The sequence below is a fragment of the Wyeomyia smithii genome, chromosome 3 (genome assembly GCF_029784165.1).
Source record: "Wyeomyia smithii strain HCP4-BCI-WySm-NY-G18 chromosome 3, ASM2978416v1, whole genome shotgun sequence".
Lineage (NCBI taxonomy): Eukaryota > Metazoa > Arthropoda > Insecta > Diptera > Culicidae > Wyeomyia > Wyeomyia smithii.
This window is the reverse complement of record NC_073696.1, coordinates 201,563,289-201,586,606: the sequence shown is the minus strand read 5'-3', so window position 1 is coordinate 201,586,606 and position 23,318 is coordinate 201,563,289. Positions and strand designations below refer to the sequence as shown.

The 23,318-nt window shown below is 37.9% G+C and overlaps 1 protein-coding gene across 34 annotated transcripts in view; it reads right to left on the bottom strand.

Annotated features, from left to right (window-relative positions):
- Positions 1–23,318, bottom strand: part of LOC129730045 (tropomyosin-2) — a 131,985-nt gene that overhangs the window by 69,846 nt on the left and 38,821 nt on the right. For 4 of the 34 annotated variants that reach the window (XM_055689052.1, XM_055689053.1, XM_055689049.1 and 1 more), the window contains exons 1-2: positions 5,628–5,838; positions 5,056–5,340 (exon numbers count right to left, since the gene is read on the bottom strand). The exons of 28 other annotated variants lie outside the window; for them this stretch is intronic. In XM_055689052.1, coding sequence (XP_055545027.1) covers positions 5,056–5,202 — 147 coding nt within the window. In that variant the 5' untranslated portion in view covers positions 5,203–5,340; positions 5,628–5,838. 2 more of the 34 variants (XM_055689051.1, XM_055689050.1) reach the window with 2 other exon arrangements.

The following is a 23,318-nucleotide window of genomic DNA, read 5'->3' as shown; positions in this document are numbered from 1 at the left end:
TACAACCTGTACTAGATCAACGCAACGACTTGCAACTAGTCAATCTCACTTACGAGAGGTGATTTCACTACCTTAATTAATTTAATGAAGTTATTAAAATACCCCAGCACCGCTTTTGGACTTTCTCGATATCGACGAAAGAAAACCTGCCGCCGGTTCATACTACTTGGGGTTCAATCGGTACACCTGGGGTGCATAAATCGTAAGTAGTGCCCATAGTGCCTCTCGAGTCGATTTGAAAAAAAATGACATCATCATCATCTGTCGGTAGTGTCTCGGCGAAAATACCTACTTCAAGGCCATAAACGGAAGTAAGAAAGCTTTCGACTTATATGGGCATAAGTCTGTGGCGAGCTGAAGTAGCGCAAAGAAGGACAAGGTAAGATTTGCACCGCTGTCAAATACCACGGTATGATAATTGCCCGAACAAGATATGCGTCATAGGTGGTGCGCAAACACGGGCTGACACCGGAGATCAAATACCGGTTCGGTGGAGGGTTTGTAAGATCGAGTTGAACCGAGTATTAAAAGCGCACGCTTTCGCTTTCCGTTCAAACATTGCGGGCAAGATGAAAGTGCTGTCGAGTGAGCTAAACTGAATGTAAAGCGGATGTACATCATGCTTCATACTAGGGTTTGAGTTTGTTGCGTGACTGTTTTCAATAAATTTACAAAAAAAAATGTAAAGCACGGGTGACCTACTGATATTATGGACACAATACAACCAAGGTTTACAATTTATCAAACAGAAGATTCCTCAAATTTTTGGTGCGTGTGTCTACAGACAACCTAGCAACAATTGAACTTCACACCGGCTGACTGTAATCGACTCCTTGAAAAGGCCAAACGATGGTGCGTACCCTATATGGAAATCCGTGGCCGATTGTTCCAAATCGGTCACCACGGAGACACGTTCGCCATTTAAGCCATTGATCACGATTTCGCATCATTCTGCGGCGACTAGAAACCTGACATCATCATCATCATCATCATCATTGACTAACATAATTTTACTGTTTCCGCGGCTCAAGGTCAACCGGCAACCATTAGAGCGTCCGACACGTTGACTCCAAAACTATGAACGAAACTCGGGGCCAATGTTAACGGCACATGCGTCGTATCTTTTTTTGTACTCGTTGGCAACAACCTGACGGCGGATCGCGTTCTGGATGAATAAAACATGTGCAACTTCACGAACGACTTAACTCTTCCATTAGCGCAATCGAAAGGCCTCGACTCGAATATCAGACGCTGAAATGCCGGTGCTTTCAGCGATGGAACCCACGGGGCGTGGTAGAAGCGCCACTCTTTACTCCATGTACCGCGCGAGGCTTGCGACAACGGCAAATCTGCTGGTGCTTTGGAGAAAAAAACAACTGCCGTTGCGAAACCTTCCCGAGGTGACACACCAACGAACGGGCTCACACCAAGAGATCATCGGATTTCGTCTACGTCAGTCTACGGAAATGTATGCGGTCATCTAGAATTTCATAGCTATGGAAATAAATCGTGTGATGCGGGTTCACTAACATAGCTTTCTTCGGGAGTCGATAAACACCAGAGATAGTGACTACCGCGGCAGACAGGGGGAATACTTGAACTCACCATTACCAGCTCCCCGATTGGTGTGGCAACAACAAGCAAAGCCGGCTTGTGGTTGTAGTTCTTGGTTTTTGTGAGAGTGGAGTAACGCTTTCTGCATTCGTTAACGAATAACAAGCGAAATGGAAAACAGTAACGAAGAATGCAAAAAAAACATGCTATCAGAAGATCATTACTCCTTGCAGCGAGCGAAGAGAGGGTATGAGAACTGATGCACGAAATTTAATAATTTAAATTTAATAGAATTCAAGAAATAACAGTCGCGTTTTATAATACCTCTTCAGCAGCCAAATTTCTGCACCGAAAAAAACCAAAGCGAAAAGTGCAAAAAATGACACTTCACTTGCTACGAGCAACAATTATGGGGCTATTAAAGAGAAGTGAACCGCGGTGCAGTTACGAAAAGTGATGGAATAAAATATAGCCCAAATCTGTTGGATAACCAACCAGACTCTCAGATGTACGGAATTTCCCAGTGAGCATCCTCGAAGCAATTTTTCAACGCTTCAAAAAGCCTATTATTATTATGATACAATGCGGGAACTTAACTTCGTGAAAATGAACGTTTTTTTAAAGAAAATATTCTATTGTCGTTGGTCATTTCAAACAAGTAGTATGTAATATTTGAAGATCATTTGAGGTTTGAGGGTTTTTACATCACATCGGTTAGCGCGCTAGATTCAGCATTCGGGAAAACCACAATCACCCTTAATTATTAAGATCAGAAAAATTTTGAATCACTTTTTCAGTTCTCAATCATATTCATATCCATAATTAATTTCAATTTTTACAAAATGGCAGAAAAGTTCTCAAAACCAAATTCCGGTTTTCCCTGACATTTCCTAAAGTGAAAAATTAGGGTTCCTGATATTTTAGCCTCATTTAATTCTGGGAGAATAGTATGCGTCAATTTGACTCCTCACTTTCAGCAATATTACCAATTTTTCACTAATCGTGCGTCGGTTTTTTCTCGTTTTTTTTAATCAATAAATAAATATTCAATCCTGATTCTGGTGATTGCTATTTATCGATGTGTTAACACCGTAAAGCCTATTCATCAATAATTTATGAAGAAAAACATGCATTTTTGATTATCCATAAGTCGGGAGTCAATTTGACACATGATTATTCTTTTATGCACATAAAAATGTGCTTATCTTTTCAGGATTAAAAAAAATGAATTCTAATGGCTACTCTTGATCGCAGCGTCCCGAAACTTGACCGAAGCGTCTCGTTAAAACTATTCCTTAATTGTTTTTCATTGCCCCTGATGTTCCATGATTCCATGATTCCTTGATAGGAAAATAAAATCCCTGACACTTTTTTTTATCCAAATTTTCGCCATCATGTTATAACAGGGTTTGGGTCATAGCTTCGAATTAAATTTCCCATAAAAAACAAAAAAATATTACAAATATTTCACACGTGGATCAACTATATTTCGAAGTCCCCACAGCAAAGAGGTAAGAGAAGAGACTTGCTATGGAAACTTGGTTCACATACATTGTTTAGACAGATTCGTTCTGATGGGGATAAATAACTTTTTGTAGTTTAATATTTATCCACTATTTTAGGGATTCATTTCTGCACTTTTTTTTTCTTATAAATTATCCAATTGTCTGTTTTAGATTTTTGGAATTCATTCACGTTTATGTATCATTTTGTGTTTTTTTGTGGTCCTTATTGTAAAACGTAATTCAATTTACTTTTCGCATTTTTAATATAACTTTCATACACTTATTAATGTCACAATATTATTTAACTTTATTTTTTCAATATTTCATGATACTTGTTTGTTGTTCGTTTAGTTTAACTTTAATTTTCTTATTTTTATATCGTTCCATTTTTGTGTGTTTGAAAAGACGAATAACATTTTAAGCTGTATGAAATAAAACCATATTTCGAAAAATAAATCGATGTTCATCCTAATAATTTTCATCAAATTAAAATTTGCAACGTTACGTTGGTTCTAAAAACCTACTGATAGTTCTTACACGTCATCTGATTTTTTTTTTTCAAGTTTTCAAATCATGCTCAAAGTTGAAATATTCTCACAAGAACATAATAAAAATATTGTGTTTTAGGATAGAAAAGTTATTGACCACATATGGTTTTTTGGTTCATAATTTTGTCGACAACAGCAAAAGGTTTATGACCTCTTCGGAAGTACGTATGCCATATTTCAACCAGTCGTAAAAATAAACTTGTGAATAGTGTAAGTAGCCGAAAAATAACATAAAAAATGAAACAAATAACGGCAGTATACATTTCAGTGCATATGATCCATGAAAAAAACTTTTAGTTATACCAAAGGGGAACACGACTTGCAACTCCGGGGAGTCCAAGATGAAGAACAACACGATCAAAAAAACAGATCCATTTTCAATCGGATTAACAGAAACAAACCCAACTTGCAACTTCCCAAAGAACAACAAAAAGTTATTCACTTATTGTGCACCCATACACAAAACTCCAGCGGTACGCCTCGCTCATGCACATCCCATCAATACTGATAGCCGTCCGGAAAGCACTCACTACCGGAAAGCGGTGACTGCTGGCTATGTTATACGTTAAAAGCCGCATAAAAGCGGGGATCTCAGTAGGGTAAGGTTACCACAAACTGGCAACGAAGGGAGCACCCAGCTGCGCTAGTGTTGGTGCCTTTGCAAGTGAGCGCAGTTTTATGACTTTGACACTTCAACCCACCGCCGCAGGCATGCGCAGCGCAAAGCAGAACACCTTCATGTGTGGATGTGCAACGGTCCAGCCTTCGTCGTCTTCGCACATTATTTCAAATTCCAGACCAAATAGAAAATATCTCAGGGAGTCAGACCAACACCAGTTAAACAGGAGCGAATTGAATCTGACTCCAAATCGTGTGCAAGGTGGTTGACTGGGAAACGGTACCTTACAAAGGGTCAACCACTTGTTATTATTAATTTTACAAAATTTGACAATTCGAATGAAACAGTATCCCCCTAGAACAATTCCTGAGCACAGTACGTAAATCATCATTACTTGAAGCAAACGTATCATTTCATATCAAGATTCCAGTGCTGCTGTGTAGTTGTGTGTATCTTGGCTGCCATCGAAAAACTTAATTCATATTTTCGTTCACCTTCGTTGTTTAAAAATGGCTCAACCAAGGACGTAAGCGGACAAAAAATGTTGAATTGTCAATACTGTTGTTTATATTGCACTGACAGTTGCTGCCATTTTGACAGCATGATCTTTTGCACAATGTCACTAGGACAGAGCGGCGCATTTTTTTCAATGATAGCGCTCGACCCGTTATCTACTTGCTGATTATTCACTTCTATTTTTATTCATGCTGATCAAATATGTATAGTTTTCGTTTATTGCCAGTCGAAAACTGGTTGCCCAATCGCAAATAAACCTTGACTACGACAGACTTTTTGACCGATTAGCCGAATACATTAACCGTCAACTTACTTCCTCACGCCGCATGACCTCAGCCTGCAGCTTTTTGTGGAATTCCTCGCATTCGTCCTTGTACTTCTCCATTTCCTCCTTGGTTTGTCGCATCTTCTTTTTCAGCACATCCAGCAGAGTGCCACTTTGTTGCAGATTCGCAGCCATGCTTCTTCTATGTTATTTTTATATTCGACTTATTTAGGTGTTAGAACTAAATAACTAATGCTAACTGGAATTTTCTCCTTAATTCCTTTCTAAACTGGCAGAGGAACACAGTTGTTGCACGATTTTTTTTTATTGAAACTAGAAACATAAAAACATTTTCGGCACTCGTAAGAAATTTATTCCGTAAACTTCTTACGAATGAAAATTTCAACCACTACTACACTCGCACATTAATATCACTTGCACATGTCCAACTAGACAGCGCTTAACAATTTTCCCTACCAAACCCAAAAACTAAACCCTGCCACAAACTTTGAATATAAACTTTTGGGTAATAATTCACAATTCTTATTCACGAAATAATGGAATTTTTCATATCCAAGTTGGCTGCAAAATGAGAATATCCAATAAGCCTAACCACACACCCTTTCCCAATACCAAAGAACACTACGATGCACAGATGTCACACATTCGCCAACCGGTCCTGGCAATCCAAAAATCAGTTATTCCTCTCGAAATTAGTAGGAACTGATTAAAGAACAACCGCATTCGCGCAATGAAAGCAAAAAACTAATAATCCTAGAGGCAGTGGTTAGAACGGCCACGATTGAAACACCACTCCGCACTGGGCACAGTACTCACTTCGTCAACAACTACTACAATACTGAACTGCGAGCCACACATGAACCGGGACCGTTCGTAACGTAGCCCACCCGAAAGGCAAGATGGCGACGCGCCCAACCGACAGAGATGCCGATTCTTTCCTAAGTTATATTAACTTCCATACATTCGATTACCGAGAGTACAATTGCGTAAATCGTAAATCAACAGCAATGTATGACGATGTGTATAGCGACCAACAATTGAAAAGCTAATAAATATATGAACTTGATTCTGTGAATTTCAAGCGACTCTTGAAATAACACTTCATTGATCCGGCAACTCTGCCATCCAACCGGATTCATTGCAATAGTATGGTGTCAGTTACCCAACACAGGCAAATGTGGTACCTTCGCAACACTCCCTTCGCACATCGTGCCAAAATAAGCACAGGTTCAGGCAGAACTCCGTCGCCGAACAGCCTCAAATTAGCAACAACGATGGCGCTAATCCTTAAAAGGACATAATTACCGGTGGCCCCAATCGTTGTGCACGATCATAAATTGGTCGAATGCTCTTGACCCACTCTGGTGATGATGGCTGGCCGCCAGATTCGTATGACAGCCCGCTGTGAGCAACTGTACCCAATCTCCAGCAGCAACAACAGCAGCAGGTATGAGTAGTCAGTGAACGAACGCTCATTCGATCTTTTGAAAGCCTTTCATTTGAATTCGCGAAGATACGGCTGGTGACTTGGTGAGTCACACCCCGTAGCAATGTGACCAGAGTTGCCAGTTGTTATCGTTGATGTAATTTTAGGTTCACGACCTGCTAATATAATAAAAATAATACTTCCACAAGCTTATCAATGGAAACAATCTTATTGCTAAAGATTAAAACAACATGGGATGGTATCATTTACTATAGGAATATATTGAAGTTTTGATCCAAAATAAATGTTGAATTTTTGATCAAATTTGATGAAACAAAAAGAAAGAAAAATCTAGAATTTATTAATGGTTACTTTAATTATTTGTTTGACATTGGCACAGAAGTGCCAAGTGTTTCAACATAAAATATAAATTTTCGTAGAATATATATAAATTAAAATGTTTTGTATTTGTATGTTCCCAAAATGAGGTTAAAACCACAAAAAATTCAACCACCATTATCCAGTTTTTTTTTTTGCTTCTTTAGGAAGACTTCAATTGGTACGAAAATAACCTAGTCCAGATAATCCAGATAATAAAGTACTTAAATGATCGATTTTTCAACAACCTCATTCAAAAAAAAAAAAAAAAAAAAAAAAAACAAAGTACGTTAACCAAACATTATAAAAAAACTGCTTCTCTTAAGTGGGATTGCCACCTTTACAGTGAAAAAATATTTTTTCTATGTCTAATGATACTTCAAAGGCTCCAATTTTGTACATAATCGGTATCGTATAAGTCCTTTCTCAACTCCACTACGTACCATTAGATCTTTAGATGCGGTTTCCTCGGAACAACATTCTTCCAATTACTCTCACAATTTTCATCAGGATTATTTGTTACATACAGAAACGTACGTAGAATGTTTGTGAACAACTTCATTACATTTCTTATTAGGTCATTTTTCAAAAATGACCGTATAAGGAAGACCAATTGTAAATTCATGACGTTGCCTACTATTTGACCCTCAGGTACGATGCTGGAACAAGCATTCATTGTAAGAGGCTATTAGAACAATTGCAGGGATCGTAGCATTAACATTTTTACCAGAACAGCACAAGATACTTCGCTTTTGGCTCTAAATAAGCAATAAAGCAAATATTTTTTTCAACGTTTTCGATAATACTCAGTTGATAATTGTTATTTTTTCAGCTTGGTATATCATTAATGAGAAATAGATAAAAATAGTATATATTTTGCTTATTTGAAATACAAATATTTTGGGATGAAAACAGTGCCACCGTTAAGACAAACAAATACAAATTCTCGTCGCATTCTTAACCATCTTTTCCAGCAAAAAATATTGAAATTGTCAAAACGCCCCATTTTCATGAGTACATTAATCATTGTAAGAATTATCGACGTAGCACTACGTAGCTCCCAATTCCAAGAGATGACCCACTGTATATTTCATCTTATCTTTGCATTGAAATATCAGTGGTATCCTACCGCTCATTGCAAATCCATCCCATTTGTGTTTTTGTGCTGATGAGCAACCAATAATTAAACATCGTAACACTTTAGAAAAAATCATCCACTCGCAGGTTTCCTTTTCAATCAAGATCATCAACCGAATTTTGCAATTGCAGACATATACTATTGCGTCATAAAGCACGCATGAATACATAAAATTGAATAAATTGCGATATATGCGATTACTTTTACGATACCTAGCCAGAACGATAGCAAGCCAATCCACCTAAGTGTAAGTAATGTAAACTTATTGGTTGAATGGGGCAAATACTGTTCTAATAATGGTGCTTATTACGGGAGTCACTTTACAGTGAAATATATTTAACTCTCACGCTCACTTCACTTTTTTAAACCTATTCCCGATTCCACCTCAAGTGAAATGACAAAAATCACCTCCGTGGAGTGAGATTGACAGTCAAGTGAAATTGAGAATAGGACAAGTGAAATGAGATTGTTTCCCAGCTCAAAAATCTCTGAGTCACAGAAGGTGTTTTTTTTAGATAACACCAGATCTTGACGTGTTCTGCATTTCTAAGACATTCGGCATAAAAAAATGTTTTTTTTCGGTATCGAAAGTTTCCTGAACTAGTTTGCATTTTTTTTAAACGGGCAAAAAAATGAAAATTTTACCGCTTTAAGGCACGGATCAAATTCTGATTCGTTTCGTTACTGAAGAATAAATTCAATATTTACCATTAGATCACAAATCAATCAACTTTAAGACTTATGGCATCTTCGTGGAATCATTTCACCGTTCAAAATGATCGTGAAATAAATCCGCGGCAGATGTCACTTTGCGACGTTTTTCTCACTTACGTGAGTCCCGTAATAGCATTTTGTTCACTTCACTCTGATTTCACCGTGAAGTGACTCCCGTAATAAGTACCAATAGCTTTTTTTTCCTCTATGCCTGAGGGGCACTGGGTTCTGAAATGCCACTGCGACATTCTTGTTGATTGTCTTTTGTGGCGGGCCCCGATTGCTGATTGTCTATTGTGGCGGGCCCCGATAGCATAGCTATTTACTCAGTCAGAAGTCATCTGGTAGCGAGCTTGTTTCGGTCTGTCGATTCTTCTGGAATACACTGGTGTATGGAGATGGTTGTGGGTAAGAAATTCTCTTGCTTGATGATTTTGTATTCTGATTAACACTGTAGTTATTTTTAAATCAGAAATCTTATCTATCGAGCTTCCACGTTTGATCTCCATCGAGCAGTAGTTTCTAGACGTGGCGATCTCACGGAGAAGTGAAAGAAATACTCAAGATACCACAGGATAAGATGCTTGGTTCAATCTGCGATACACAGCAAATTCACCTGCGGTACACAGAAGTATCTAGGAAAACATACAGAAAGGATGGCGAAATCGCAAAACCAAACCACGTTGTACTCGCTGTTTACTTACAAAAAGTAATAGTATTTTTGTTGTAGACTTTAATAGCATCTATCAAGCTATTAAAGTCTACGTTTATCTGTTTAAGTGATTATCAAGTAATCCAGCTGCTCCGGCTTGATGGTTTCAAGTCGTTTGTGTTTACTTCACGCTTATCAGCGTACAATGAGAAATTCGAGCCGGTAGTGGCTTGTCTGTGAAATGAATCCAACACCGGAAGATCTGTAAATGATATGTTTCATGCTTCCACAGTCGTAAATAGATTTAGTAACGAGAAGCATCCGACCTTGAGGCTGAAAATTGCTCGGCACAAAATAAGAACTGGAGCTTGTTTATTTTTTTACCTAATTCTATTGAATAAATAAAAAAATCAGGTGAAGAAACTTGTGCTAAAGTTTCTCAAGAGCGGACTCACCTTCATGGCGGTGAATGGTTCACACTGCTGTGGAAGCTAGCATGAGGAAGATTTCGCCCATCACCCACGAACATTTCTACACTGACGTGAAAACGACCAACAAAAGCACCGATATACTCGACGGGACAGCCGAAACGTTTTTCAAGACTAAATGTACCTTATCTCAATTCGTTATGAAAAAACGCGAAGAGTAGTATTTACCAAAGGAAGTCTAAAGCTTCAGTATGGCGTTAATGTGACAATTATGGCTCAATGAATCGTTTATTGTTCAGAAAAAAACAATTAAAGAAATATTATAATACCTAAACGCTCCACATATAGAGAAGAAAGGTTTCTGGTATGATTTCCCAGAACTGATATTTCATGGCGTGTAGTTTATCTTGCTTATAATTCACATAAACTGATTTACCAGTACAAAACGCGTTGTATATTTTTTACATCGGAGGAAATTAGTTTCAACAAATGTTCAAATTCCGAAAGCCAAAAAGTAACAATCAATTAGAAATTTGATGGAAGGGTCTTTTCCATCAAGTGGGTAGATAAAGATAACTTTCTTGTTAACAAATTTATGCATGCTTTACATCTGAAAAAACAAAATGGAATCTTTGGAAATCTGAAAGGAAAATGCCTTAAAATAGTTTTCAGATAATTTGCCAGATAATGTTTCAAGGACTCAACAACGCTGAACTATCTTTTTAACCCCCTCATATGTCAGAGCAGATTACACATTCCACTGTGGCATCGTAAACCATATCGTCTACTCCAATAAAAATTAACTTTGAGACCGACATGTGATAATTTTGTACCAGTTTACAGACTTGTGAATCGATTACGCACATTAACTGAGCCACTAATGGTTGATACGAAAAATAAGTAGAAGTTCTCAAATATAGTATTTTCCAGAATTTTCTTGGCTTTTGGTAGAGTTTTTGGTAGTAAAATAGCCATTTGTGGGTAAAACGAACATAAGAACACCTTGGGCGTGTGAATTAACTATCGCTTAACTGTTAGTGATACGTGGACGTGGACACGTGGCAAAGTTATGCATTCATCGACAGTTTGATTTTCCCCGTTTGTCGTAGAATCAATAGAAATATGACTTTATCAGCAAGAAACTGGGAAATGATAGAAGCTTGTTTTACAGACATTCAGCATTCAACGGCACGTTTAACCGCGGCCATCTGTTCATCGGTCCAGGTTTACCTTTACGTTCTTCTGACATAAATAAGAGGCATCCTGAATTTGAAATGGAAATTTCACATGGGCTGTTCATTTTACCCGCACAGTATCTATTATATTATTGAAAATACTCAAACATATCGAGAAAATCATTCAAACAATCGCCAACCTTTGATGATTTCTGCTGGTTAGTAGTCTAAGTGCAATTATTTCACGAAAACTGTCTTTCTTTCTAGGCATATAGTTTGTCTCAAATAGCTTCTAATATTCTAAGAAGTTGTACTGTTTTAACGTAAAAGTCGAGATTTAAACAGGGGCCCATTTTACCACCTCTGTTCATTTTACCCACAACACCAATTAGAGCAAAAATTATTTTAAAAAATCTTCCAGGACGAAAAAGTATTTTTACAATCCTACTATAAATTGGAACAGGTTTGTAAGACCAGCATGTTACCTCGGAAGCAACTTAGAGGTTAATGACAGTACTTCATATTTTTGCATATGTTAACCGTAAATTTGTTTCTACTATGACTATATTGTTTGGTTTGCCTCGGTGAGAGAGTAATATTAGAGTTCTGCCATTTTAGGAGGCGTCATTACGCCGTGTGTGTATGTGGGCCTTAGTTTATAAACAGATTCAACCACAAAGGTCGATAGTTCTGACGACAATCCAAAAACTCGAATGAAGCTATATTTATTTTCTTAAATCAGTACCCTACTTTTAAACATAAACTGTTTCAGAATAACAATTATCATAGTAATAACTACAGTAATTGGCTATTGTTAAAATAGGCATGGATGTCGGCATTATCACTTTATTTTTCTTCATATCCTACTGAGGCAACGAAAAATAAAAATCTCTGGCACCCTTTCTCGCAAACAAAGTAAAAATTCGTTTCACACCACTACATAGACCTCAGAGTTCCGATGTTTCTGCAACCCGCATTTAATGCAAAGAGGTGGCACTGAGATGAGAGCCCATACATTTAACTGACTAAACGAACACTACCAAAACAGCAGGCAAACGCATTGCCGGCTCTTTCATTCCGACTACACTCAAAGCGGGCAATAAAAACTATTTGACTTTGCCGCTGGGTGGGTGGTACTGGAATTCATCGGTTTCATGCAATGGTGAGCAACGTGAGAGAATCGGAATGGCCTTTTTAATATTTATTGTGCGCTCGCTATCGCTAGGGGAGGATGCGTACGATATGCGTTTTGGAAATTATTGGTGGTGCAGCATGATATCGACTGCGAATGGTAATTTATTCAAACTCGAAACCAACCAAATCTGAGCTGTAAACACTTCTCTTGAAATATTTACATTCAAAAGGTAAAATAAAAAACACGCAACGATGGAACCAACAATGGAATAAGAACACCTGTAAAAGGGTGGCGCTTCCGTTTCAGTTGAGCTGCTCAAGCTTCCTCATCACCGATAGCAATAATACCATTGGAAACCAACACACAGGTTTTCCCCTCGCGGAATTTTAGTTTGAACACAAAAAGACCCATACGACAACGTTCAATGCAGCATTGTTTTTTTTCATTGCCCGATGAAAATTTGTACCCTGCCTATTAATGTATGTAGCGAACTATTCTGTACCGCGCACCGAATCTCGATTCAATGATCATAGCCATAGCATCAGCAGCGAATAAAATCTATGCACGTATGCGAGAACATAGCAAAGCATGTTAATGTTTCCCCTGTCGCAGGGCAGCAGTTTGGGCAAGCGGATTGAGAGGTGCTCGGTTTGCGACCAAGCGTCGTCGCAGTCCAATGAATACGCGAAGCGCACGACCTATTCAGCGGTCATTCGTGATCGATCCGTCAGCTATTGACAGATGATTGACCCAATAGAGGGAGTTCACCTTACCCACCAGGTAGCAATTATAGTCACTGTATTACTAGTCTGGCGAGGTGAATTTCGGAACCCAATCGAGTGTGAATTTCATACTTTTACGATTGCGTTCCAGTTTCTCATAAATTCTAGCAAAAAAGATTGATCGCTAACTTCTTTTCATGAATCAGGGGAACCATGTGCTAGCAGAAAAAAAAACAAAGGTAACAGTTTTTTTTATTGAAAATGTAAATTGCCAGTTTCGTCGTTTTTCACTCCGCCAGACTAGTGTTACAGTGACTATAGCTGCAATATTTATTCAATCAAGCTGGAGTTACGAATCTATGCGGAATAGTGCCAACGTTAAATTTCAGTGGTGCTTCAGATTTCAGAGGTCAACAATTTTTCATCAACTTATCTTCTATATTGAAATAAAATACTATAATAACATTGCAGTCAAACTTCACGTACGTGGGTAAAAAAATGTTCCCACAATGTTGCATCGTTCAATAAACGCACAAAACGAGCGTCCTTATGGCGCCAACGAAAACAAAACTTTACTCCACCGAGCACTCGCTACGAACCAGACAGTGCCCTTGACCCCGCTCAAAAACCTAGGACCTTTCCGACGCGACGCGTCGTGGCGCCATCGAGTAGCGCTTGGCTTGCATCGTCCAATTTGCTGACAATAATGAATAAATGCACAATCAAGCTATAATCGCCCTGGCGGGGTGGCTGTCACCCCCTTCCGGTCGTGTTAATGCACCACTGCGGGCCGATCTTTCGCTTTTCCAACCGGACGGAGTATACGCTATCGAGGTATTGGGCCAATATTGGCATGGTTTAGTGTGGAACCGTTGTGGCATTGTAGACGTCGTCGTCATTGCCTCCGATGTACAAGCGGTCGCCAGTCAGGGTCGGTTAGTTCACCGGCGGAAAGCGGAGGGTAAAAACAACTCCTTAAAAGGAGAAAATCACACCGGTAGTGGTGTAGATACGGTGTGGCGCTCGTAGCTAGCAGATGGTGGAAATAATAAATACACGAATGTGAGATATGTATATCACGGTCAAGCTCGAGCTTACTTCCAGTCTGTGACTTTAATAACGTTAAGCCGTTTGGTAAAGGTTGCCAACCACCCATAAGTGGCTGGCTAGTTATATGCCATGATATTCATAACCAGCACCAGAAAACTAGTTGTTGAGGCGCAGCATCGCAAGAAAAAAATATAGGTTTATATGTTCGCAATAAATGACGTCTGGATTACCATCGGCTCAGTGTCACGCGAGAACGATGTAAGATATGATGCAGCATGGCGCTCTACTGCTTTGCTCAGAGGGACTCGCAGAGGGTCACTGGGTTAACCAAGCGAGAGCTCTCGAGTCTATGAATACTTCCCAGGCTCAGTGGTTACAATTGGTGGCATTTTACCCAAAAGGCATCAAGAACATCTGTTTCAAGCAAATATCGCAGAAAAAAACAAACTTCTAAGTATATTAACCTTGGCTAAATATTGAATCTATCATCATTTCTTTTCCAATCTCCAAAGTTCAAATCCAGTCGCATAGTTTTATTAATTCTGTGTTGAATCGCCACGAAGAATCGAATCTATCATCATTTTCTTAGTTGCAAAATTCAAATGCAGGAGTCGCACAGTCTTTTCACAATTGATAAATTGAAGATGGCGTTGTTCCACTGTGAATTTTACAATGTTCTAATTTGTATCTACCGAACTACAACTGATTGTTATCTTCGGATGCATTTGCATCGAGAAGCTTTTATTATTAGCATCATTACATGCAGTCGATGCTCCTTTTTGTTTTCCAAAATATACAAAAAAAAACATTGTTTTATCTTCCCTTATAGGAGACTGAACCACTGCGACCATTATCAGATCTATTGTGGGATTGCTGTCTTAAAGTACAACTTCTTGAGAACATTTTCTCAAGAAAAGTTAGAGCGATTGAAAGCACGGCTCCTCAAGCTAAACTGGAAACTTTATACGCGATTTTTTCATCTTTTTTACCGTTCGTTATTATTGTCGAACGATCATTTTTTTCAATGTACAAAATTTTAATTTTCCAACAATTTTCATAAATATGATTGTTCGAGGATACACGACAACTCTGAGCTGATGACATGTTATGGGTTGGGGACATTTATGTGTACCTTCTGCGAGCCTCCTTCGTTATCACCGTAAGCCTCTTCAAAAAAAGGGTTTCTAGAAACGACCGACCATAGCTGCACTCATAATAGATATCACTGTGCTACAACCTGATGTGACCTCGGGTAGATTCAGTTTCGTTTTCCTGCATGGGCTCATCACTGCGACCGGGAACATGAATCTGTGAAATTGCCCGGGTGTTTGCAGTGTTTCGCACTTCTTTTACTAACAATATCACTATTGAGAGTAAGTGACATGATTATTATGATTCATGCTTATGTGTATGTCCCTTCGCTGCCTCCGGCTAATATTTTCGCCAATTATAATACTCTGGAGAGGTTTCAACTGAATGGCTCTCTGACCAGTTTTATTGCGAGAGGAATTAATTACTGCCAAGAGCTATTTGTCGAGGTTTTTTTTGTAGAATTCAACGTGAAGGAATGAAGAGTCTGAAAATAAACTCATGCTAAAGTCTGTCGTATGGCCCGGATTGTACTTAGATTCGAACTCACGACCACCAGCTTGTCAAAGCGAACTCTGATATAAATTTGAAGTTATGGTCAAAATACCGTTTTTTACCTCAGCGCATTTTTTTAACTCGGTCGTTTCTCAACCGATGTTGATTGTTATAGCAGTTTTGAAAAAGAGAAAGATAGATAGGCACTAGAATTCATAGGAATGGTTGAATAGCTATAATCTTTCATTTTTTCCGGTTTGAGCTTTTAAATTGCACTTGTTTTTTTCATTTTGTCGACCAGTGTTATTGGACGTTCCCAAATTGATTATTAAATTTGAAAACAAAATTAAAAAAATAGGAATGAATAAAAAATTAAAAAACTATTTAAAAATTTAAAAAATTATTTCAAGAAATTTGAAAAAATGTTCAAAAATAAAAACAAATATCTTTCTCTTAAACTTGAAATATTAAAAAGAAACAAATTGGCAAATAAATATGCATCAAAATTTTTCTTCACGGTCGACAGCAATTACATCAGCAATAACTACGAGATATCTTTTTATTTGTAAGAAATACAAAATCAAACATAAAATTTCTCTTTTTTATTCGCAAACCACAAAACATTTATGTAAAATGTATAAAAAAATATTCTGACTCGATTATATATAGCAACGGTTCTCAACCTGGGATACGCCTTCAGGGGCTACGCGAAGGAAAATCAGTAATGGCGGACATAGCAATTTTTCGTTATAATACTTCATTTGTGTTCAAACTTGCTCTTATAACATGACTGTAGCAATCAATTGTAGTTCAATTTGAAACCTGAACTAGACTACCGCAACATGATCTACTACTACTCTCTCCCGCTCTGCGAGAACACTCCAAGTCAGGGGTACAATTGATTTGGAAAATATCGCCAAGGGGTACGCGGACAAAAAAAGGTTAGGAACCGCTGATATACAGGGTGGCAACATATAAGTGATACACGTATTCGAGTCCCCCTCGTTGTGATTTTTGTTAAAGCATGACAAAGATCTGAGCATGTTTTGAAAGAGTGACGTGTTTACTGTTTATTCGTAATAAATACAGTCAGTTGAGAACAAATAAGGGTCTTGCACCTGCAAGGATTGACTCGGAATCAGGAGGAAGCTGTCACATCGGATTTTAAGCAGATTATTTGTCTACAGGACCATCAAGCGTTTCAAGGATACAGGCACGGTTGTTCCCAAGAAGAAACCTGGTAAAAACGGAGTGTTCGGACTCAAGCGGTCATCTACGCAGTGAAGAAACGTTTCCGGCGAAATCAAGCCCGTTCGGCAAGAAAAATGGCGTGTAAATGGACATGAGCCACACTTTCATGCAAAAATGAACTTGGAGATTCAACTTTTAAGAAGCAGAAAACTCACGGATTAACTCGTTAAAATATTGTCAACAGGGTTGCTAAATCTCGGTTGCTGCACTTTTTCCGACGTAAAGTTGTTTATTCTGGAGGTAATTTTGAACAAGCAAAATGACCATGTTTATGAAGCATGTCTTCGTGAAGCCGATAAAAAAGCTGTCGAGCGGCTTAAAAATGCGTCAGGATGGTTTGGGGAGGTATAGCGACCAAAGAGAAATTACCATTGGTATACTTTGGCAGGGCACAGTGGTCTAAACTCGAAAAATCGTGATCGTTTTAGATTTGACTGTGAAATATTGATTTTATGTACCCAGTGTCTTCAGCAAGTTTATTCCGTATAACAAGGCCTTTCTTTTGGCGTTTTTGGTTTTTTGGTCAATCCCCTAGTAGTTAGATATATCTTCTATCTGTACGTCTGATATGACGAAATAGAGTTCTACGAGGAACACTCCTCACAATTCGTTTTGCGTCCATAACTTTTCCTGTAATCGTTGAAACAATTCAAGATGTTCTAAGATTTTGTTAATCCTGCCAAACCTCGCATTTTTGTAGAATATATTGGTTTGATGTTTTTATTTGTTGTTAAGATATTTCTAGTTTTTTACTCAAAATAACCATATTTTGAGTCCATATTTCTCCGAAGGTTGCAGATAGCAGCAAACCAAACTGTATGCATTTGAAAGTTTATCAAAATAACTGCATTACTCAAAATAGATCAGCTGTTTCTAGTTGTAACGAACCGAGTACTGAATGAAAGGAAAGCACCCCCAAAATTAGTTTTTTGTCCATAACTTTTTCTGTAATCGTCGAAACATTTCATGATGTTCTAAGATTTTGTTCATTCTGCTAAACCTTACATTTTTGTAGAAGGTATTGGTTTGATTGTTTCATTTGTTGCAAAAATATCTCTAGTTTTTTGCTGAAAATAGCCATATTTTAATGTTCACGTGTTTCCCGTATAATTTTGTACTTCTTCCGAGAACTGTCCTATCGAAACCAAAATGTGGTCAGCAATCTGTGCACCGTGAATTAGTATTTTGTGTACCGACGCAGGTAGATATTACCATGGATATAACTCCACTAATTTTCGCGCCGTTTCGATGCAATATCTATCGAATTTTTCTGAGTTCAACTTTCTACCAGAAGCAACAGCTTGAAGGGTGGCTCCACAACGCTTCAGTACATTTATATCAAGTCCTTTGGAAAAAATACCGGATTAAAATGCAAGCAAATAATATGCAATCTCCAGAGAAATATGCACTTGAAATACAGACCTCGTTCGATTTTGGCACGTTTCGTTTTTGGCACGGTTCAATTTTGGCAACATAAAAACTTTGGACGTGTTGCCACCAGCAATCTTTCAAGCGTGGAATTCAATTCTCGCTTCAGTGCGATAGACATTGGACAACACTGTTCGGATTGGTTACATAATTGGCTATTGAATTTTCTCTTCAGTCCGGTAGGCATCATAAAAAATTTAAATTTGGACGTGTTGCCAAAATCGAACATGGCCTGTAATGCTATTTTCAGCAAAAATCTAGGAATATCTTTACAACAAATGAAAATATCAAACCAATATATTCTACAAAAATACGAGGGTTAGCAGAATGAACAAAATTTTAGAACATCTGGAATAGTTTCGACGATTACAGAAAAAGTTATGGACAAAAAACTCATTTTGAAGGGTGTTTTCTTTTCATTCAGTACTCGGTTGAGTACAACTGGAAACAGTTGAGCTCTTATAATTAATGCAGTTCATTTGACAAACTTTCAAATGCATACAGTCTGGTTTGCTACTATCTGCAACCTTCGGAGAAATAAGGACTCAAAATATGGCTATTTTCTTCAAGAAACTAGAAATATCTTAACAAGAAATAAAAATATCAAACCAATATCTTCTACAAAAATGTGAGGTTTGGCAGAATGAACAAAATCTTAGAATACCTTGAATTGTTTCAACGATTACAGGAAAAGTTATGGACGAAAAACGAATTTTGAGGAGTGTTCTTCGTAAAACTCTATTACGTCATATCAGACGTACAGATAACAGATTATAGTGTTCAGCAATTTTTTTTCTCATAGATTTTCCTACAACTTTGCTGAAGAAAGCAATCTGGTATTTTGAAAAATAGAAAAAATAGCTTTTATATCTAACTACTAGGGGGATTGAACAAAACACCGAAAACGCCAAAAGAAAGGACTTGTTATATGGAATAAACTTGCTGAAGACACTGGGTACATAAAATCAATATTTCACAGTCAAATCTGAAACGATCACGATTTTTCGAGTTTAGACCACTGTGCAGGGGCGTGAAAATAAAGGAGTACTACTTGCAACACTTTATCAAAGGCCATTTGCATTCTTGCGTTAAAATGCTTTTTGGAAAGGACAGTTTTTGCTTTCAACAGGATTCAGCACCAGCGCATAAGGTATTGATCGTTCAGAAATGGTGTAAGCAGAATTAGCCTTGTTTCATCAGTTCATCTGAATGGCCTGCATCGTCATTGGATTTGAGCCCGCTAGACTTCAGTATCTGGAGATACATGCTAGGAAAGTAGGACAACGTTAGGCATTCGAGTTTGGACCAGTGCTGCAAATTTTCTTCACCGCAAACGAAAATGACGAAAATCGCATCTTCACTGTCTCAAGCTGAAACAACCTTCATTGTCAGCGGGGCCAATTTTCAATGAAAGTCCGGTCATTAAAGCAAATGAGATGTTTGATTTAATATCGAAATTATTTGATTTGAGCCAATTCATTGCATGAAGTCGATGAACTATATAAGCATCTACATTCTCAATCGCATAAACATTACTAAAGTAACAAAGCGTGTGCGAAACTGTCAACTGATTGGAGCTGAAAGTCTCTTTCATTCTCAGCTCGTTCGTTGAATATTTAAATTCAAAAATTTCAACTTCAACTGAAAATCCTTTCATGGCAGTGAAGGTTTGCAGCCCTGGTTTGGACACATTTAAAAAATGTTAGGTGAAGATTTGGGACGAAATGCCGAACGGAGTTGAGCTTGCAATGACTTCGGAAAGTATCTACGGTACGTTATCGAACACAAAGGTGAAAGATTTGAACTCAACTAAGTACATTGTAATTTTACTTCCTTTAGATTTTATTGAAATCGATTCCGAAGAGAAACAAAAAACTGGTTTGAGTGTTTTGACATAAATAAAGTGTATCACTTTCACGTTACCACCCTGTATAGCATTCGATTATACACAGTGAAAAAATCGGAGACTATGTATAATCGAGTCCGACTGTACTTCTTAAATGATAGAGTACTTCTCACAGACTAGTGTATTTGCTGTGTTTTTGCTTGTAGTTGAAACGTGTACTATTAGAAAATTATACAACTATTGCAATAAAAAAATGCTACACACGTTATAAAATCTCATTTTTCTCGAGCAAAAATGGAAAAAAAAATTAAGTAGAGAGATTTAATAATTCGTTAATACAATTTCTGACTGCAAGCGCTTTGTTACAAAAGTACCAGCATTGCCACAATTTAATTAGCTCTCGTTTTATTTTCCAAATCTTTGATTAAAAGCGTTGTTTTTTCTTCCACCTATAAAAGAAGTACGAAATGCAGCTATGTATCTGACTGTTTTAAAAAACTTAACACAAAATTTCACTAATTTGATTTGTAGTTGAATTTAGGCAAAATATGTTTTTTCCATTAGTGAAAAAACGTTCAGATAATACTCGATGGAAAAAAGCGTAGTGAAACAACTATAGCTACATGCCTATCACTGATTTGGTATTTCCTATACCGACAACCAGTTGGCGCTTATGATAGTTGAAAGACCTAAATAGACAACAAATGTCGCTAACTAGCAGAACCAGCAGAAGGTTTTTTTTCGTAAAAATGATGCATGGAAAATCGAATAAAACCCCTTTCGCATTCCTTCAAAATTCAATCGTTCAAAGCAATCCGTAGCTTGGCTATTTTTAGAACTCGAGCACCGGGACAGAGCCGAATGTCCGTGCGGATTCGGCACGCAACAACGGCAGCCACAGCATGTTTCGCCCGACTGTTTGCGTCTGTCTGTACAAGCATGAATTATTCATTCCAGATGCATACCAGCTTGGCAGGCTCAGCTGTTCCGCGTGCTGCTGTGCGAGGGCGCGGTTATGTGCGGAACATCGGACCAAAGCCGTGCGAAAATTTCCTTTATCTAATGCCCACAGTGGATGGAAACAGTATCGGTTGCCAATATTTACTTCTGTTGTTTTTTCTTGCTCTTGTGAAACCAATAAAAATTTGCACAATCTGACGCATCACAACCGAGAAGACAAACATGTTTCGAACAGCGCAACTTCGCAACGTATGATCGAGAATTCTTTCGGACCGTGATTTGAATAAAAAGTTACCTGAGCCATTAAAATGTACTTCATTCTGTCAGTCGGTAAATTTCTCACAGTTCACCTCAGATGGAAGATGTCCGATAGTAAAAAGCAGGTTTCCAAGCTTGCACCGACAAACGGATGGAGACGCCTGGAGTTCGCATTTTTGCCTAATGTTTTTTTGTTACCGTCGACGTTCTCGCGGTGGGCAGGAGAAACCACAGTCCAAAGACTGAGGTCGGTTTGCCGCTCGAGCCACACCCGTACTGGTGTTTAGACCCGGGTTTTGTGCTAGGTTATCCGCTAAGCTGCCGGCTAAAGGCCGTGTGGAATTAATTATTGCATTATAGAGCGTACGTATAAATATTTACACGATTTTCGCTCGTATCGCACTTTTGGATCTGTTCGTAAAATATGGGCATAGTGGGCAGGAGGCGGAGAACCGTTACACAAAACCGGTGATGTTTGGTAACCGAACAGCAACCAAACCAAGGTTTAAAGGAAAAATAACAAAAAAGGAAAATCTCTAAGCGCACCGCAACGTGCCACAAAGTGCACTACTTGAACTGCCGGAGATAGTATTGTTAGCCGGAATGTACGGAGGGCGTAATAATTACAATTGAAAAGATACGAAAAAAAGCTCGAATATTTAATTTAGCAGGAGAAAGAAAATATGATTTTTACAGACGAAATAATTACAGTTGGAATGATGATGGTAAAAACTAAAACAAAGGGCCTTCGCTGTCAACTTTTTGTCAGGTAACTGCCATTCTTGCTGCCAAAAATATCAGAAAGGCCATGCATCCAAGTACAAGGTCTCTAGTTGCGTAAAACACATGTCTATTCTGGTTGAAATAATGTAAAATCACCAGGGGGCTCTTGTGGCTGTCAAACTCCATACATTTTCCATCTACCAGTCATTGATTCTGGTACCAGCGATTCTGGTACCCACTTTTTGGTTGGTTTGCCCTAAAACAAGTGTAATAGAGTAAATGTCGTTTTAGATGGAAAAAACCAGAGCTCAGCATCTGTTTTCAGTGCAATGTGCACTTTCAATGAATAAGATAAGTTTTGTAAGCATTTGAAATCAAATATTACCGCCGTGATGAATTTATGATTGGTAGGCAAAATGTTGACGTTTATAGGCCCCTGAAAATCACGCACATCTCTAAAAATCTATGAGATAATATAGAAAGGTTCTTGTCTCAGATGTCATTAGTTTGGATAATTGAATGTGGTGATGCTAGTTTACTAAATACTAGAATTTTATGAAAAATGGTCCCAAAACATCACAAAAAAACAAACCTAGCTTCGCAACAATTTCAGCTTTCAGTAACAAAAAATAACAGAGCGGTTAACACACAGGCACAGATTCAGGTATAATAATAGTTAATCTTGATAATAAATAGAAAATGAAATAAGCACAGTGAATAAGACATATTAAACATGATATCAGCAATATCAAATCAAGTGTCGAAGAGGTTAATTGAGAACATGAAACGAGGCGTATCGTAGAGAAGGAACACTGACCGTAAGCCTTTCAAACACTGTCATGATTCCATAAGTTGTATTGTGAACTGCTAACAAGGACCCAAACAAATATTCACGCAGTAAACAATTTGAGCCAATTAATGTTTGTCTAATAAATACTTCGTCATCAAAAACAATGAACATATGGCTTTGATTCAAGTTGATTTTTTTGGTGGATGTAATTGAAGTATGTAGAAACGACTTGTTACAATGATGTATAATATAATAATGCAACGTAATGTTCATCTTTTGATGCGAACTCAACTTGCTACGAAGATGAACGCTTGCATTATTGAAGAGGAAAACGGTTCCAGGGATTCAGAATAAAATTATGAAATTGACTTTGGGGTGCCCTCTTTGGTTTGATACTCCCGAATTCCATAAACTCACTGGTGTCGAAACAAAGAAGTTTTGTCAAATAAAATCTTCACCAACTTTCGACAAAAATTGTTGTAAACCTCAATGGCTACGATAAGCTTTATTTATAGCCATAAGTAAGCAGTACAATTAACTTAGTACGATTACTTCCCTTTTCTTGACAAGTAGGTTTAAGCCCTTAGAAGCCTTAATTGCGAAAGCCAGCAAAGCTTAACAATTCCAACTAC